At 40.8% G+C, this 16,013-nt stretch overlaps 3 protein-coding genes across 4 annotated transcripts; all 3 read left to right on the forward strand.

Annotated features, from left to right (window-relative positions):
• Positions 1–1,230: 1,230 nt before the first annotated feature.
• Positions 1,231–3,519, forward strand: LOC115726394 (outer envelope pore protein 24A, chloroplastic). Its single transcript, XM_030656246.2, has 3 exons — positions 1,231–1,605; positions 1,856–2,215; positions 3,281–3,519. The coding sequence occupies exons 1-3, from the start codon at positions 1,408–1,410 to the stop codon at positions 3,359–3,361; spliced, it is 639 nt and encodes a 212-aa protein (XP_030512106.1). The 5' UTR covers positions 1,231–1,407; the 3' UTR covers positions 3,362–3,519.
• A 2,823-nt stretch (positions 3,520–6,342) lies between these two features.
• Positions 6,343–11,591, forward strand: LOC115726387 (otolith matrix protein OMM-64). 2 transcript variants are annotated; one of them, XM_030656235.2, is made up of 11 exons: positions 6,343–7,058; positions 7,165–7,219; positions 7,320–7,419; positions 7,544–7,787; positions 8,149–8,202; positions 8,291–8,430; positions 9,256–9,826; positions 9,969–10,083; positions 10,179–10,228; positions 10,864–11,007; positions 11,183–11,591. In XM_030656235.2, exons 1-11 carry the CDS (start codon positions 6,432–6,434, stop codon positions 11,426–11,428), a joined length of 2,346 nt encoding a protein of 781 aa, XP_030512095.2. In that variant the 5' UTR covers positions 6,343–6,431; the 3' UTR covers positions 11,429–11,591. The 2 variants fall into 2 exon arrangements, with proteins under 2 accessions (XP_030512095.2, XP_030512096.2); XM_030656236.2 differs by having other exon boundaries at positions 10,867–11,007.
• Positions 11,592–13,522: 1,931 nt separating this feature from the next.
• LOC115726388 (uncharacterized membrane protein At1g75140) lies at positions 13,523–15,967 on the forward strand. The gene has a single exon (XM_048275038.1). The coding sequence runs from the start codon at positions 13,803–13,805 to the stop codon at positions 15,750–15,752; it is 1,950 nt and encodes a 649-aa protein (XP_048130995.1). The 5' UTR covers positions 13,523–13,802; the 3' UTR covers positions 15,753–15,967.
• Positions 15,968–16,013: the final 46 nt, after the last annotated feature.

Below are 16,013 nucleotides of genomic sequence, written 5' to 3' on the forward strand. Positions count from 1 at the left end.
TATAAGAGAAAAGAGATAATAAAAGAACATAAAAGAAAAGATAAGATAAGATAAGATAAGATAAAAATCAGAAATTATTTAAAAAATATAAAAATGTCCTTGTTGACGCCGATAGTGCCCATAGGATAGCCGGCATTGATCGGACTGCTAGGTCAACAATATTTGACCAAGATTAGTTGGAAGGACTGCATTAGCAATCGTCAAAAGGTTTAAAATTAAATTGACAAAATTAAAAAGCTTTCAATTGAATTGAGCGAGGTAAAATACGTTTAGATTTTTTTGGACAAATTTCTCAAATCAGGATAGAATGTCGAGGTTTGAACCTTCCACCTGTACTCTTGGCTTAATAGTAAACATATTATTTAAGAAATCGTAACATGTGTTTTGTTACCATATATAACCAAATTGTCTCCAAAATTAACATCTTAACTTTCAAGAATATTAATTGAGATCTTATATTGCATTCAAGTTTTCCCCATTTTGTACGAATAAAATAGGTTATGGATTAGTCATTTAAATTGTTGCATGTATATATTTGTTTCGCGAAAAATTTTATGAAGTATAAAATACTTTTCATGAAATCATTTAAAAATTGGTTAATTTTTATTTATTTGATGGTATATTGGAAAGTGAGACTAAAAACATCTATGGATTTTTTAATCTCATTGATGGAAATAAATCTCCTCAATATAATGAATATAAATTCCTCATAATGATATTGTAAGTCATATAGTGTAAGTTATTTTTATTTCTTTGATAAAATGTAAGGTCAATTACATCAAATATCAAAAGACATCATAAAAGAGAAATAAAATATAAAAAATGTCAATAAAATAAAAAAAAATCGAAAAATGATTTTTTCTATTCATAATTGAGAATTCATTTTTCTAATTTTAAGTACTACTATTTCCTTTGATAATAATTTATTTTTACTAACTTATTATTTTTTGAAAAATCAGATATACAAAAGATAAAAAAATTTAATTTGAGAAAATATATTTTTAACGAAATAAACACACTTGTTAATTGAAGATATATAGCCGGTAAGCATGCGTCATTTTTCAATAAGGGATTGAGAGTGAGGATGCCTGTATTATAGATGCGGGTTCAATTCTGATGGGACAGATAAAAAGAATTAATATATATATATATATATATATATATATATATATCTTTGGTTTGTTTTTTTTTTTGTCAATATATATATTGGTTCGGCGGCACCGAAAACAAGCACGGCGTACTAATCCGACGCACACCAACAACCACACCATTTGAAGTTGAACCCTCGCTCTCTCGCTCGCTCCGCAACTCCTTTTCCTCTTATCCCTCTTCGTTTTCTCCTCCCGCAACAGCATTTCGCCAAATACGAATTCAACCACCCAAGAACAACTCCCCAAAGAAGCAGATATGAAGGCGTCTCTGAAGGGGAAGTACGACCTGGACAAGAACGGCGCCGCCGCCACCATCGGGGTCAGCGCCGGCGAGCTCAAGCTCCGGGCCTCCATCACTGACGGCACCGTCGTCAAAGGCCCCAGCATGAACGGCCTGGTCCTCGCCGTCGAGAAGCCTGGGTTCTTCATCGTGGACTACAACGTCCCCAAGAAGGTCGGGTTTTATTCTCCTCTTCTTACTCGCTAATTTGCAAAATTTCCGAACTTCCGTTAGTTACTGGCGTTGGTGACAAATGGGTGGCTAGGTTCACCGTTTGGATGCGGAGAAACTGGTTGAGCGAAATTATTGTATGGGCTATTTAGGCTTAGGCTTTGCGAAATTCAAGCTTGAAGTTCAGTAATTTTAAGCTGATTACTGGGTTTTGTGGTTATTAATTACCTTGTTATTGCATTCTGTCCCGTAGGACTTTAGGTTCCAGTTCATGAATTCGGTCCGAATTGCCGAGAAGCGGTTGAATATGACATACATCCACAGCCAGGGCGATAACCGGACGATTCTTGAAGGGGCACTTGTGATCGATCCGGCTAATAAGTTATCGGCGAATTACTTGCTTGGTCCAGGGAATTGCAAGTTGAAGTACACTTATGTCCATAGAGGGGTGACTACATTTGAGCCTTCTTATGATCTGTCGAAGAATGCGTGGGATTTTGCAGTTGCAAGGAATGTATATGGGGATGATGTGCTCAAGGCGACTTACCAGACCACGAGCAAGGCGTTGGGGCTGGAGTGGTCGAGGAATACAAATTTGAATGGGTGTTTCAAGGTAAGGGTTTATTTGTTGGTATTTGTAATTCTGAGATGCTATCGAAAAGAGATTTTGCTCTCCTAATTTGATAGGAACCTAGAATATAAAGGCCTTAAGCTTGGCGTGATAAGTATTTAAAGTTGCATTTCCGTTACAAAATAGAACCAAGATATAGTGTGTGGCCTCTAATATGAAAATGTTCTGAAGATCGTCTTAGATAATATGGTTTCTTCATAGTCTGGCCATGGTTGTATTTGGCATTTGTAGACACTTTGCAAACCTGTCGAGATTGCAGCATGCACAATAAACTTCTTTTGGTTCTTTTTCCCAACTAAGATTGATTTGCCATCAGCACATCATTAAGACAAGTCTGCTGATTCCCTGAGTTTTAATATCATCACCTCCGTATATCTCAATGTTAGGAAAGTAAAGTGTATACATCGTATTAATGTGAAGAGGTAAATCTGCCGCTTTACCAAACTCATGCATATTGCCAAAATTGGCATGGGATCCAACTGATATTTGTTTAGCTTGTTTGGAGTTTAATTTATTTGGTACTGCTCTGGATGAAGAAATCACTTTGGAGCTTAGTTTGGATGGATTGTCTTCTAAATGTGCTTTCATGACTGCCCACTTCTGGGCCATTGGCCTCTTGAGAATGTAGCAATCCGTAAGTATGGCAATACTTTTGAACTGTTTGATTCCATGTGCTCATTATCCACTTCAACTTGATTCATGATTTACTGGAGCAGACATGGCTGATGGGTATGTTTTATGAAGTAAGAAATGCCTCTTGGGCCAACGAATGATCGATTAGAAGAGTATTTGACTCGAGTAACTTCGAGTTTTGAAGGTCCAAGGGTCTAGCTTTATGAAAGGATGTGATGAGATGAGAACGTGTTTGTTCAAATACGATCATAATAAATCTTAAATCAGGGTATTCTAGAGCATAATAGGTGCTAGGTTGACTGGTTACTTGTGATATTGTGCGAGCAGCTTGCTTGTTATGTTGCTGCTACTTCAGAAATCTCATTTCATCTGCTATTGTCGCATATTCTGACTGAGGTCTTTTCTCTTTCGCAGATATCTGCTTCTCTCAATCTGAATGAAGAATCGAAGGTGCCAAAATTAACTGCTGAAAGTACATGGAACTTCGACATGTGATCAATTGCGTATTCCTTCAAGGGGAGTGCTAGTTTCATTTTCTCGTTGAGATTTATTTTACCTGGATGAGCATCCTACCCTAGTTGACTGTGGTCCTGATACTGCTCAGCATCTCTCACTTCTTGATACTTTTCATTTATAAGAGAGCTAAGTTTGGGGAAAGTCTCCAATTTCCAAAGTGCTAAGTTACCACTTGGTAGTATTTTCAAGTGGGTGTTTACGTTTCTGGTGATGAAACATTGCAAATCTAACATTGCAGTTGTGAATCTATGTTGACCTGGTTGTCAAGGAGAATTGATTTTTATCTTGGGAAAGCTAAGAAAAAGTGCAAGATTGTCGACTCATTAGTTAATCATCAACAGAGTGCACTCTTCTTGTGACTTAAGTTGTTTGAGCAAAAGAACGACTTTCACCTAGTCCGAGTGCCTGTCCAGTATCTTTTTTATCAAGCTAGCTCTTCACGGTGCATTAGAGCTTATCCAGCCTCTGAAGCAGCCTGAAAGTTCTAGGCAGAGTAGATCGGAGTGATTAGGAATCTAGGATATTCTCTAAAGCAGGTGGAGAGCCTGTGATCAGGTTAATGGTTCAAGGATCGGAATTTTATGTTTCGTTTTGCGGTCTGGGGAATTGTACAATGTAATGTGAATATCACGTGACAACCTGACGTGGCTATTGTATCATTCGAGCAGGTATTGGGGACTCCTACGTGACAGTCAGCGGATCTCTGTATTGTTTATTCTATGCATGGGTGTTGGCAAAAGTAAACCTAACTCTAATCCTGATTCCTGACTTATCTTCTAGATCTAACTATAATCTTAACTAACCTTCTCTCTCTCTCTCTCTCTCGTGCCACATCGCTGTCTTCGGCAGGTGGACCACCATCATGACCACCGTCTACCCCCTCGCCTCTCTCTCTATCAATAGGATAGGGGGAGCGACCTTTCATTAGGATCATGGCTCGAGGACTAGAGGCCCACTCTTCTTAATCGACTTTTCTAACGGGGCTATGCACGCTTGAACCGGCCGGTGTACTGGTGTACTATTGGTGACCTAAGATATTTCGCACGGTGCTTAAACTCGAGGCTACCATCTCGAACTATGACATTTGGTATGGGAACAAGGTTCCCAGATCACATGTGCAGGTGATGCTCCTTGTCGCTCTGAGGCCCTTTGTTGGCTTTGAGTGGGGAATTTGATCGAGTGACGTGATAGAAGATGTATTCCCATGGGGCGAGCATAGCCATTCACGTAAAGCCGACGGAGACTCGGTGATGGTGCATTACGTGGAGGGTGCGACAACGAGCAATGCGTTCTATTGGGCGAACTTTGGTTGTTCATGGAAGAGCTAAGGAGGGGCAATGATGGTTAGGTTAGTGAAAGAAACTGACAAGATAGCCCGCAACGAGGCCGTCACGGATATCAAGAGGGAAAGAATTTCACTGTTCAACTTTTGCCCATTTCATGAAGGTATGGAATTGTGTTCTATTCAATCGAGAAGCATGTAGGATGCTAAATGAATTGGTGAATTATTTAGGACTTAACAAATAATAAGTTTGTATCGTGGGATCGTTATTTATTTAATGTGTATCCGAATCCTTGGACCCAAGATCTTACTCGTAGGCGTACTTAGGTAGCTAAGGGCGCACATGGTAACACTTCTCTACGAGAAATCAACTTCTGATCGGAAGTTGATTTCTCTACTTCTTCTCAAAAGTAGAAGTTGATTTTTCTACTTTTGCTCCAGATTGACTTCCGATCGGAAAAATTCGTTTGGTAACTGTTGAAAATTTCTACTTTTGAAACATTATTAATAAAATATTCGACAACGATGGTCGACGGCAACGGCGGTAGCGGTGGTCGGCGACGATGTTCCTAGGCGGCGATCGGCAGTGGCGGCGAGCGACAGCGAAGGGGGGTGGTCAGTAGCGGCAAGAATAGGTGGCGATGGTGGTCGGCGGCCACGGTAGGCGGCGGAGGTGGTCGACGGTGGTGGGTGGGCCGTGGTTGGTGGCCGGCGGCCACAGCGGCCGTGGTCGACGGCCGGCAATCGCAACAACAGTGGTTGGCGGAGGCGGGTGTGATTCAAGAAGTGATTCTAGAGCCGAGAAGTTAAAATTTTTTACTTCTCAAAATTGGCCAAAAATCCTATCAAAAGTGAAAAATCTTACCAAAAGTGAAAAATCCTACCATAAGTCAATTTTTTTACCAAACGGATTTCTACTTCAATCAGATTTTTATCATACATATTTCTCTCGCCAAATGAGCTTCGACGGAGAAATGCAATTTCTGAAATGTTTTCATGCGGGCCCTAACTTTCCAATCATAATCCAGGCCCTTAGGATGGCAATTGACCTAAATTTACTTGAATTGATTGGTGGCAGCTCTACTATGGTCATTTAAGTTGGTGTGGATGGCCTTAAAAAAAAGTTTTCGGAAGATCCTAGGGACGAAAGCGCCATTAGTTGGTGAACACCGATATGCAAAATTCGAGGTGCTACACAATCAATTGAGCAAAAAAAAAAAAGGCCTAAAGACCCGATGGAACATTTTGTATCTGTTCATAAATGAATGGACCTAATGGTGTCTGCAAGAGTAAACTCAATTTCTTGTAGCATCAAAGCAAGCAATCTCTCACTTAAAATCGCGATTACACTTCTCACCTTTTCGGTCAAAATATCGATTACACTTTACGCGTTGCATTTAACCCTGTTCTTTATATGATCCGACGCTCGTCTCTAAGGTAGATGGGTCCGTGTGACCATCGGGGCAGATCATTCGGCACTCGTCTCAAAAAGGCCCGCCCTCCAACCGGTGCATGCATGGGCCGAGCCGGGCCGGGCCGGTCCAGTACGGTCTGGGCCGTTAAAGAGAGAACCGGTAATTTTGGCGCTATCGAAATCATCGGTCCCGCAAATACGTTGAGCGCCTACTCTTCAAACTTTCGAAAAATTGTCGAAAAGGAATTTCGTTGCCGCCTTCGCAAATAATTTCCGCCTTGTCACTTTGCCTCTCTCCATTTCCATCATCATCGTCATCAGCCATTCTCTCTCTCGATCGGCATCGGAAGAAGATGGAGAGCGCCGACGACATCGAGCTGCCCTCTCCCGCAGATCCAACTTCCCCTCCGGCGCACGTACGGAAGCTGAAGCGCCTCAAGAAAGCCGCCCAGGTCGCCGTCGATCACCGTCCTTCCCACCTCCATGACAGCGAAAGCCCTAACCCACCGTCCTCCCTCGTGCGTTCGCTTTATCCTGAATCGCAGAGCTCGGAGGATTCAGGGGGCCTGCGTCTCGAGGAACCAAGGGACGAGTCGTCGTCGGAGCTGGAGCTGCCAGCGCCCCACGATCCCCGTGGCGAGGGCGAGTTCGTCGATTCGGAGCCTGCGCTTTTTGGCGTTGACGACCAAGAGTTTGGCTCCGAAACTGATGGATTCCGAGCGAAAAGAGTCTTGGAGTTTGATTCCGCCGAGGAGCGACTCGATGCGCAGAAAGGCGGTGGGGACGGAGAGGCAATCGGAGAGGGAATGGAGGATTCGAGAAGCGATTTGCCTGAGAAGAGGCAGAGCAGCACAGAGGTGGCCGATGGAGGCGTAGAGGATATGAAGAAGAGGAAGAAGAGGAAAGCGAAGGGAGGTGAGAATTGTGTCGTTGAGGATGAGAACCAAGCTCATGCTACCAACAAAAGAAGATCAGAGAAGGTGTTGTCACTCGCTTCCTTTGCGATGGAGCATAATAGTATCCCTCTTTGATTATTGATGTCAGGCTGTTGAAGTTGTTTCTTCTCCCTTACCTCTAATTGAACAGGGAAGAAGAGACTCTCTCAAGCAGCTTCGTGCAGATTCCCAGAGACTGTTGCGAGGTGCATTTCTAGTCCTGATTTTCCTAGGCAACAAAAATTCTGATCAATGCTATAATCAAGTATTGCTGCATGACTTTACCGTCCTAATCAAATTCCACAGAGACTCGAGATGCGATGTTTAAACCTGCACCTCTTGTTCAAAAGCCAATCTCTTCAATTCTGGAGAAGATCCGGCAAAGAAAGCTTGAGCTTTCCAAGAAGTGAGTGTGCCATTTTGTCCTTTGGTTTCACGTCATTTTTTTGGTGTAAATATTGCTGTTGTTTCCACTGTTCTACACAGCAGTCGTGTGATATGGGGGCGATTCTTAACTTTTATCCATTCAGATCTATCATGCTGAAGAATTTGTCCACCACATGTAGTTCTGACGAGTTTTTGGGGGAGGATCTGGAGTTTGAGTTGGAAATTTCTCATAATCAAAAAGCGGTGGAAGATAAGGCCAAATATGTAGGAGTGGAAAGAAATAATGCAGGTTCTGGTGAGAAAGGGAGAGATGTAAATGCCCCAACCAGTCGCGAGTCAGATGATACTTCAAATGAGCCGGATTCTGGAGTAGCTCCTTCGCAAAGGGTAAGCTTTTCATTCATCCAAAGTTTCTTGATGGTTTTGATAGGTAGAAGAATTAAGCAGCATAACACTTCCAGAAGAATCAATTTTCTATGGCAATTGGATGCGAAACAATCTTCTTCCAGCCCTGCTAATTTTGCTAAAAGCAACTTTCTGTGAACAACTTACTGCAAATTCTTGAATCAGTACTAGCAATCCCAAGCCAAGCTTGTGTCCTGTTCTGTTCTGAATGTGGGAGAGATACCAATATGCCACTAATACCAATTCATTTTTTGATCAAGTATGAAGGTTTTGAAGTTGACTATTTTCCTTATGTTTTTCTGTTTATCTGGCATAGCGATATAATTATCATCTTTTAATCCAGACTTTGGGCGAGGGATCCAACCATACATTTCGAGCTCCCATAAATGATACTCAGGTCTCATCTGAAAGCACAAATTATCATATGATGATAAGTTGCTACTTCTTCTGTCGGAAGGATTTCTTATTTTTTATAGTTTATGCAGGAGTTATTTTCGGATTCACAAAGCAGTGAAAACAAAGATGACTTACCTAATGAGACTCCTAAAAGTCCTGTGGAAGAAGTTTTTGCACCATCTTTACTTGCAATGAATCTGAAGTTTGATTCTGCTCCTCAAGATGACATGTATGTCCTATATTCTCCAATTTGATGATTGTCTCACTCCCATGCTTTGACAAATAAGATCTTCTTGCTGCTTTCTCTTTGTAATCTTCTTCTCCAATATTTGTGAGAGTCGGTTTAAATATACTGCACAATTGACACTTCCTCTATTTTGGAAGACTAAATTTGTTGCTGGGTTCATGTACTTCAATACTGGTAAATTGCTGAATATAGAATTGGTACACTAAATGAACTCTTCATTGAGTTCAACATAAGCACAATACAAAAGCATAACACTAACATGGAGGCAATGAATAGAGTTGTAGAAAATATTGTGGGCGTTGCCATATTGCCTTGCAAACTGCCATTTGGGTGCATCATCTGACCAATTATAAAGTATCAACAATATTCTCATGTGCTATTTTATCCCTCGACAATAGCTGGGCAATCTTTGACCATATTCAGATTTCAGAATCGTAAACAATGTGCAAACTTAAATGTTGTTTTTTCAATTGGATTTCGAAATTACACTCCATTCGGTCAAGGAAAAATTCTACTTGGGAACTATTTCATTCCCATATTTCACAAGGAATATCCTGAATGGATGCTTAAAAATGCACCACGGTCTAGAGCTGCAAACTGATTAGCCATCGTTTATGTTATGAACCACATTGCATACAAGTAGAAAACATGTCCCTTCCTATCCCACAAGCAGCTACCATGATGATCTAGGTAATTATTACCGTGTAGTTATTTTTAATTTGGTTGCTAACGAGTGATTCTGGTTTCTGGTTATCCATTTTAACATATTTTTGGAACATCTTAATGATTGCATTCATCTCCTTCAAGGTCTGATGAGGAGGATAATGACAAGGAAAACATCGATCCTCATATGCACCAATCAGTTGATTTGTCTTTATCTCCAAAAGGAGATCCTGTCAAAGATTTTATTGATGAGGAAGCTGAGGAAGAAGATGACAGTGATAATGATCTACACCATTTCCAAGACAATGAAGAAGAGGATATCGAAGATGCTGAGGAACTTAATGAAATGATAGAAGCTGACTATAAAGAAAAACCTATAGATAATGAAAGGCGCAATCAGCTTCACCAGGAGTGGCTTGAGCAGCAGGATGCTGCTGGGACAGAAAATCTGATGCAAAGACTAAATTGTGGTCTGAAACAGAGGGACACATTGCTTGATTTGGAAGAAGATGAGAAAGATGTAGAAGGTGAAGAAGATGAGGAGTTTGGGGATGATGGGGAAGATTTAGCTCCAGCAAATACTGCGCGAATTAATTTACGTAAAGCAAAGCAGATGATTCCAGAAGTGTTTACTGATAAAGATGATACTTATGTGTCTTCTGATGATGAAGAATTTGAGACACAGCTAGCCAAACAGTCCCTATTCAGAAAAACTGTGAGTGTTGTTAAAGTGATGATTCGTGAATTCAATTTCATATTATAAGATACACATCAATTCAGTCTTTCCTCATGTTTAAGTCCCCTCGTTCCGAAACTTTCAAGTTCTGACATCAGTCTGTGAACTTTACCGTATTCAGGAAGCACATGTTCCTCTCATGTCACCAGCAGAGGATGAAGGCTCCAGAGAAGTATTTCATCGCATAAAGAAGCTCAATATGACCCCTGACGATAGGAAGAAACCAAAAACGTCATGTAAGATCTGCATTATCTCATAATTGGTATTCAAATGCATTAGCATGAAAAGTTAAGACCATGCAGACCATTTATACTAATTCATTTTTCTGCAGCTCGATTTGATGCATCACTTGCACGAGGCAAAACAATTGGCATATTAAAGGTAAAACTATCTCACCATTTGGATTTCGTGTAATCAATTGATAAATATTAAGTAGTGGTTGGTGGTAGCATGTTCTTGTTTCCTATACTTTGATAACCTGGTCGCATGGTGAATATGTGGATAGTGGACCCTTCTTACATTCCAAAGTGTACCATAAGTCACCTAGCTGGTCATGGAATCTCTGTCGCGTCTGTTGGAAGTTTCACTAACACCGCTTGTAATTTGATCCTCATACACTCGAATATCCTATACCTCAATAAAGACAAGAATAACTGGCTAGTTGTTTTCCACTTCGGGAAAATTGCATGGATGATAGGGCTTGATTATATTTCAGAAGGCACGCAATGTGTTTTCTACCTTCATCATAGCTTTAACTATCATCATCATTTCAAGAGCTGTATCTTGATCATATGAGTTTATCTTTTCGCTTTTGGCTATCATGCTTTCTGATGTATTGAACTTGAGTCGTCGGTGGCCACTAACATGCAAGTTGATGTTCTTTCTAAATCAAGATGTCTTTGATTCAATACATTACACTTCAAGGTTCTCAATAATAGCCCATCAAACTTGGTCAAAGTCTCATGCGACAAAGGTTTGATTTCAGTTTCCTTATTCTCTTATATTGGGAAATGCAGCAGCCATCTTTTCTAGGTCGAGGGGCAAATCCTCTGGCATCATCAAATAATCACAAGACAAGCGCGGTTCGGACGTATGTATTTGGACGGGATGACAGCAACAGCAAGAGCATCATATCAACATCAGAGGACTCCTTAGACATGGTAAGATTTGGTAGTATTGTCAGACAAGATTAGTGATGAGAACTTCTAAGGACTAAAATACTTGGACAATCCTAATTGTAGCTAACTGGACTTTGATATGGAATAGTAATCACTCGATATAATTCTGTGGCATAATGGTAGTAATACGAAACTTCCGATCACCATGCTAATGCAGATTCATAAGGGGAGTCGACCGACGAGAACTTCAGTGGCCAAGTTTAGCAGCTCGGAGTCAAGGTGTAGCACCCAAACAACAGAAACTGCTGGAGTAAGCTCAACCCCGACATTACATGACATTCTGAGGCGTTCTTCCTTGCATTCTGATCCGTGTGCTCAGGAAACTATTGTTGGCCAAACTGAATCTATGTTTGCAGCATTCAGATTAGGAAATAAGTCAAAAAGCAGGAGAATACTGATGTAGAAGTCAGTGTCAAGAATTGGTATTGTTACTCTTTCTTTCCCTGTTTTTGTACGTCCTGACTAGCTTCCTGAGAATGAGAGAGCTGACCTGCTGCAAAGAAAAATGACATGCACTATTGGCAAAATTCGACAGAAACAAAATATGTTTTGCATTTTGGGCTCTATTGTGCTGGGTTAATTTGCTTACGTTGCGTTTGTCAGTCTTCTTTTGGGACATCTATTATTGGCTATGCCCATGAGAAGTCTTCGTGTAGCTCTTTCATCTACTTTGCGAGTTCATTAAGAACGAAAGTAGAACCCAATTCATAGGCAAAGCTTCACTCTAATTACTTTGACATAATTACTACTGGAGTCTTAAACTCTTACTTTTTCTTTTTTTATTGGAAGGTCTTGATGATTTTCTTTATCAAGCACAAGAGTCGATCGATTATGTGTGTGGTGTGCTTTAGTGCAATAAGCTTTGGAAGATGGAGCGTGTGCACGAATAACACTTCCTTCTTTAAGTTCTCCCGTGGAAGAGGATAAAAAACTATGTTTTAGGTTACAAAACAGAACTATTAAGTACAACCTGATAATTGGACCCAAAAAAAAAAAAAAAAAAAAAAAAAGTACAACCTGATAAGAGTCCTACGATACTAATGAAGTGGTTGCCAATAAAGAGGTACTAGCACTGATGAAAAATCTGCGGCTCAGCAGTTTCGTAGATATCACTTGCAAATGTCGGAGAAACATTTATCCCTTGCGAGCACTATGAAATCAAATGATTGTTAGGAGTTCCAGAGCACATGGAGACACTTGAAAGGCACCCGAAAAATATTAACCCAAGATCAGAACAGCTGAATAACAGCTCCCGAAGCATTTTTAATAGAGAAAATTATCAAAAATATTTCTAAATTTATTGCAATTATATCAATTTCGGTTAGTTTGTTGACTATTTACATTAAACCGCCTCTTGAGGTTATTAAGTAATAGCATAGTGACACGGCCCGAAGTTTTCGTGCCCAACCGGTCGATCATCTCCCCAAGAACAATCCCAAGACTTGCTATGTCCTAATCTCCTAGGATTTGTATAGGGTTTTCTACTACTTTCTAGAATGTCCCAGGGATAGACGATACGATAATTTGCCCTGTGTCCTGGAACCTTCTTATTTAATGTCGGTGGTTAGAAAAATAGGAGGTGCAATTTTAGCCGTCGGATGAGATAGAAATCTATGATTATAATCCGAGACCTCCTACTATATAAAGGGAGTCCTCATTCTCATTTGACATACAAAAATCAAATGACATAAGAGTTACTTCCAGACTCTCTCTAAAAGCTCATCTCTCTACGCAATCTGGGTAAATCATCGGATAGAGTAGACGCTCCACCGATACAAAGAAAGCTTAAGTCGCCGCGCGGATCGAATTGAGTTGTTTTAGTGTGTAACGTCGTGTATTATCTGGTGGACCAATTTTAGATTGTACAATCACGATATTGTCACCGATTATGGAGAAATTCTCCGTAGTTGCAACTCTTTAACTCTTCCACAAACTAACATGTATATGGAAAGTTATATGATTTTTTAGGGGAATGTAAAAAATGTCCGTGTTATTTTCAATCTAATTTTCAGCACTATTAATTTAGTTGGATTGTTAACCTAAGATAATTCACATCCAACGTCTCCAAAGTTAAGCTTGACCAACCACGAGCAAGTTATACTTAAATAAATACCATAGCAAATTTAATCTTTATAAAAAAATTTCTCAACAACTACAAAAATATTAGTTGAGTCATTTCAGTTTAAATATTCTTTTCTGCATTCAATAAGGATAGTCAATTTTGATAAGTCATTAAGCCAAATTTTAATTTCTCAAAAAATAGATCTATGATAAGTTATTTCCCAAAAGCTTTGAATTATCATGTTTCCCTCATCCTTCACGAAAACAAGGATCTAAAAATGGGCGCAAAAGTAAAAATGTTCAGTTTTTTTTTTTTTTTTTATGGGAAAATGATCAATTTTTTTAATTTTTTTGGTTAAAGAAAAATGTTCATTTTTTTTTTCTGGAAAATGTTCAGATTTTTTTTTTTTTTGGTCAAAGGAAAATGTTCAGTTTCAGGAAGCACGTCTCGCCTGAAAAATCGAAACCTTGCCCTAACTCAGCTCAGTTCCCTAGTCAAGAAAAGCTCGAAGGACTTCAGCCCAATTTCTTCCTCTCCACATCCAAGAGAAACGCTAAATCGATTCTTCCACTCCGGATAAATATTCAAATTCGACTCGTATCCCAACAATTTCAATCTCGCATCGGATTCACGAGGGATCTGCAACTTCGCCGGGTCCAGCAATGGCGGAACACTGAATCTTACACTGGATCAGCGCCGATTTGTTCTTTGCGCAATGGGAGGTCGAGATAACGGCAAGTTGCTTCTACTCCATCTGCTTCTCGTATTCTCTTATGTACCTGGGTTTTGGATGTTCGCGAACTGTGATCACGTCCGTGCTCCGGACGAGCATGAGCAGGTGAATCATGTCGCAGTCGATGCTGAGGGTGTTGATTTGCGCCATGAGCAGCAGCTTTTGTTGCGGAGGCTTGAGGAGTTAGTGAGAAATCTTAGCGAGGTGGTTTCTAGATTAGAAACGCGAGCTTCGACGCCAAGTGGTGATGCTTCTGACGAGGATAGTGTTGAAAGAGGAGGCTATAGTGATACAAAAGTTAATGGAGAAGTAAAAAAAAAGGATGGAGAAGTCGAAGAAAGGGATGGTTTCGGGAGCAATGCTCGAGATGGGGAGAGAGCAAGGAAGGTTTCTGTTACTAAGTACAGTCCTTTTTGGTCTGAGAAATTCCAGTTTTCGTCTGCGGTGAAATTGGATCTCGAAGCTACGTGCATCAATGTCTTGCCCTATCGGGATTATGAAGGGCTTAGCAAGTATGTTGCCGTTGGGGATGAGAGGGGGAGGGTATACGTGTTCTTGAGAAATGGGGATGTTCTGGTTGAGTTTGACACGATGTTGGAATCGCCAGTTACGGCCATGGTGTCGTATATGTCGGTTTATAAGAATGAGAGTGTCATGGTGACGGGGCATCATAGTGGCGTGGTCTCGGTGCATAAGGTATGGGAGGGATCAAATGGTGACGAATGGAGCTCGTTTTTTATGAAAACAGTGGGCAAATCCGCTTCGCTTGGAAATTCTGAAGATGAGGGATCAACGATTACCATATTGGAAGTACATCATGTTGGGAGAATGAGATATATTATGTCAATAGATATTAGTGGAAGGATTAATGTACTCAAAGAAGATGGGACAGCATATGGTTCCGTGATGCCTTCAAGTAGGCCGCTTGCGTTTTTAAAGCAGAGGCTTCTGTTTTTGACAGAAACAGGGGCTGGGTCATTGGATTTGAGGAGCATGAAACTCCGAGAATCTGAATGTGAAGGACTGAATCGTTCACTAGCGAGGTCCTATGTTTTCGATGCCACCGAGCGGTCTAAAGCATATGGATATACATCAGAGGGTGATCTCATTCACGTGTCGCTGTTGGGGGATGTCATGAACTTCAAATGCCGGGTCAGATACAAGAAGAAGTTTGAGATGGAAGAGCCAGTTACTTTAGAGACAATTAAGGGTTACTTGCTAGTTGTTAACCGAGAGAAAGTTTTCGTCTACAACGTTTCATCCCACCATTATGCTAGAGTCGGTGTGCCTAGGCTTCTTTTCTCTGCTTACCTAGACGAGATACGATCTTCTTTCTTGAATCACCCAATAAAAGATGTAGAGGACGCAAGGGAAACAAGACCACCTTTGGTTGCTTGCGATCGGGAAAAGCTGGTTGTTCTTGGACTCGGCAGTGGCTTTGTTGGGATGTACCGCTCTGATCTTCCAATTTTCAAGGGCGAGTTCAATACGATGATGTGGACAAGTCCTGTGCTGTTCTTCATACTCTTCTTGTTTGGAGCATGGCATTTCTTTGCCAAGAAAAAGGAGGCACTCATGGGACCTGACGATCCTTTTAGCTCCACATCTGCCACAATCGGCACCCCATTGGGAGCTACTTCTGGAGATCGGTCTTTCGTTGAGTCTTCCTCTAGAAGTGATCTAATGGATCTGCGAGGTGGTGGCCTGAGACCGTCGCGAAGATACGGTTCTCCTTCACGGTATCCTTCTGGAACGACCGGTTCATTTAGACCAAGTTTGGCCGATCACAACTCTAGACCTCCTGTTGATCCAAACTACAGGACATCATCGTCGGAGCTAAAATTTAGAGGTTCCTCTATGGAGTCTTCCGGTTTTGCCAAAAGAAGGGAGAGCCTATTTGTAAACAGCCAAGCTGGGGATGATAATAACTGATATATAAACACAGGTCGTATACTTTCTTGGAGAGTCGTGGTTCTCTCATATCCTATCGGGATTGAACTTTTGAGCTGCGAGTAGCTGCCTGGACCACCAGTTGCTGTGACTTTGTTACTCTGACATACCAAAAGCAAAATAACGGAGCATTTCAAGAATCTTTTTGTACTATGTCTTCATCTATGAACACAGTGGTAGTGAAGTTTCTTTGAGCCTAAAGCCATCTTTCTTGAATGTTTCTTTATCCGTATGGTGGAATGA

The sequence above is a fragment of the Rhodamnia argentea genome, chromosome 2 (assembly GCF_020921035.1).
Source record: "Rhodamnia argentea isolate NSW1041297 chromosome 2, ASM2092103v1, whole genome shotgun sequence".
In the NCBI taxonomy this organism is placed as follows: Eukaryota; Viridiplantae; Streptophyta; class Magnoliopsida; order Myrtales; family Myrtaceae; genus Rhodamnia; species Rhodamnia argentea.

Bases quoted from the DNA above. Each gene is read 5' to 3' on its own strand.
- LOC115726387 (XM_030656235.2), top strand. From the start codon at position 6,432: ATGGAGAGCGCCGACGACATCGAGCTGCCCTCTCCCGCAGATCCAACT. The intron at 7,059-7,164 runs GTGTTGTCACTC...CTAATTGAACAG, and splicing joins ACAAAAGAAGATCAGAGAAG to GGAAGAAGAGACTCTCTCAA. The intron at 7,220-7,319 runs GTGCATTTCTAG...CAAATTCCACAG, and splicing joins TTCCCAGAGACTGTTGCGAG to AGACTCGAGATGCGATGTTT.
- LOC115726394 (XM_030656246.2), top strand. From the start codon at position 1,408: ATGAAGGCGTCTCTGAAGGGGAAGTACGACCTGGACAAGAACGGCGCC. The intron at 1,606-1,855 runs GTCGGGTTTTAT...TCTGTCCCGTAG, and splicing joins ACTACAACGTCCCCAAGAAG to GACTTTAGGTTCCAGTTCAT. The intron at 2,216-3,280 runs GTAAGGGTTTAT...TCTCTTTCGCAG, and splicing joins ATTTGAATGGGTGTTTCAAG to ATATCTGCTTCTCTCAATCT.
- LOC115726388 (XM_048275038.1), top strand. From the start codon at position 13,803: ATGGGAGGTCGAGATAACGGCAAGTTGCTTCTACTCCATCTGCTTCTC.